This window comes from Chiloscyllium plagiosum, unplaced genomic scaffold (genome assembly GCF_004010195.1).
Source record: "Chiloscyllium plagiosum isolate BGI_BamShark_2017 unplaced genomic scaffold, ASM401019v2 scaf_80549, whole genome shotgun sequence".
Classification (NCBI taxonomy): domain Eukaryota; kingdom Metazoa; phylum Chordata; class Chondrichthyes; order Orectolobiformes; family Hemiscylliidae; genus Chiloscyllium; species Chiloscyllium plagiosum.
This window is the reverse complement of record NW_025181781.1, coordinates 1,608-2,283: the sequence shown is the minus strand read 5'-3', so window position 1 is coordinate 2,283 and position 676 is coordinate 1,608. Positions and strand designations below refer to the sequence as shown.

Genomic DNA, 676 nt, shown 5'->3' with positions numbered 1-676 from the left:
GATCAATGAGCTACTTGTATCCATGGGGCCTTCACCATGAGACCTTATGGAGCTGAATTCAGTCAGGTGACAGCACAGCAGCTCACAGCCACTCCTATTGGTCCAAATGAGATTTGCCCTCCTGGTAATAACTCAATGAGTTCAGTCATTGGTGGAAATTGTAGAGATTGGGGCTGGTTGATTGGTTCAATGTTGCAGCGTCTGATCACATTGGTGTCAGGTGAGTGCAGGTTGTGTGTATAAAAGGAGCTGGTTGGGGGTGTGGGGGGATGGTTGAGTTGTTTAGGATCATGGGTGATTGTGTAGTGAGGTGTTTGTTCCCTCTGTGGGTGTTAGTTGGAGCTGTTTGTTGCTCGGAAACATGGCAACAGTTTCTGAGCCAGAGCTTTCCATGGACAATAGTGAGAGCCAGCCCTGTTCCTGAGAGAGTGTCTCCTCATGGGGGTCCCATTGGTTCTAGTTTCTGAATGTCTGAGGTTGGGAGTGTGTCCCCACTGCAGACTGTGATGGTGCAGTGTGGAGAGCACAACCTGCTGGTTAGGGCCCAGCTGGATTTATTTGGAACCAGGCACCTGGTTAAAGCTGCTGACCTGACCCTGGGGAGAGCAGGTTGTCGTCCAACCAGAGTGTTCCCTGAGAACCAGACTGTCCTCTTTGACTATGGGCTGCATGAGTG

General features: G+C 50.6%; 1 protein-coding gene across 1 annotated transcript in view; it reads left to right on the top strand.

Annotated features, from left to right (window-relative positions):
* Positions 1 to 294: 294 nt before the first annotated feature.
* LOC122545454 (zona pellucida sperm-binding protein 3-like) overlaps positions 295 to 676 on the top strand; it is a gene marked incomplete at its 3' end in the record, with an annotated part of 1,985 nt that continues 1,603 nt past the window's right edge. Inside the window, exon 1 of the mRNA XM_043684472.1 lies at positions 295 to 673. Coding sequence (XP_043540407.1) covers positions 468 to 673 — 206 coding nt within the window. The remainder of the gene's footprint in view (positions 674 to 676) is intronic.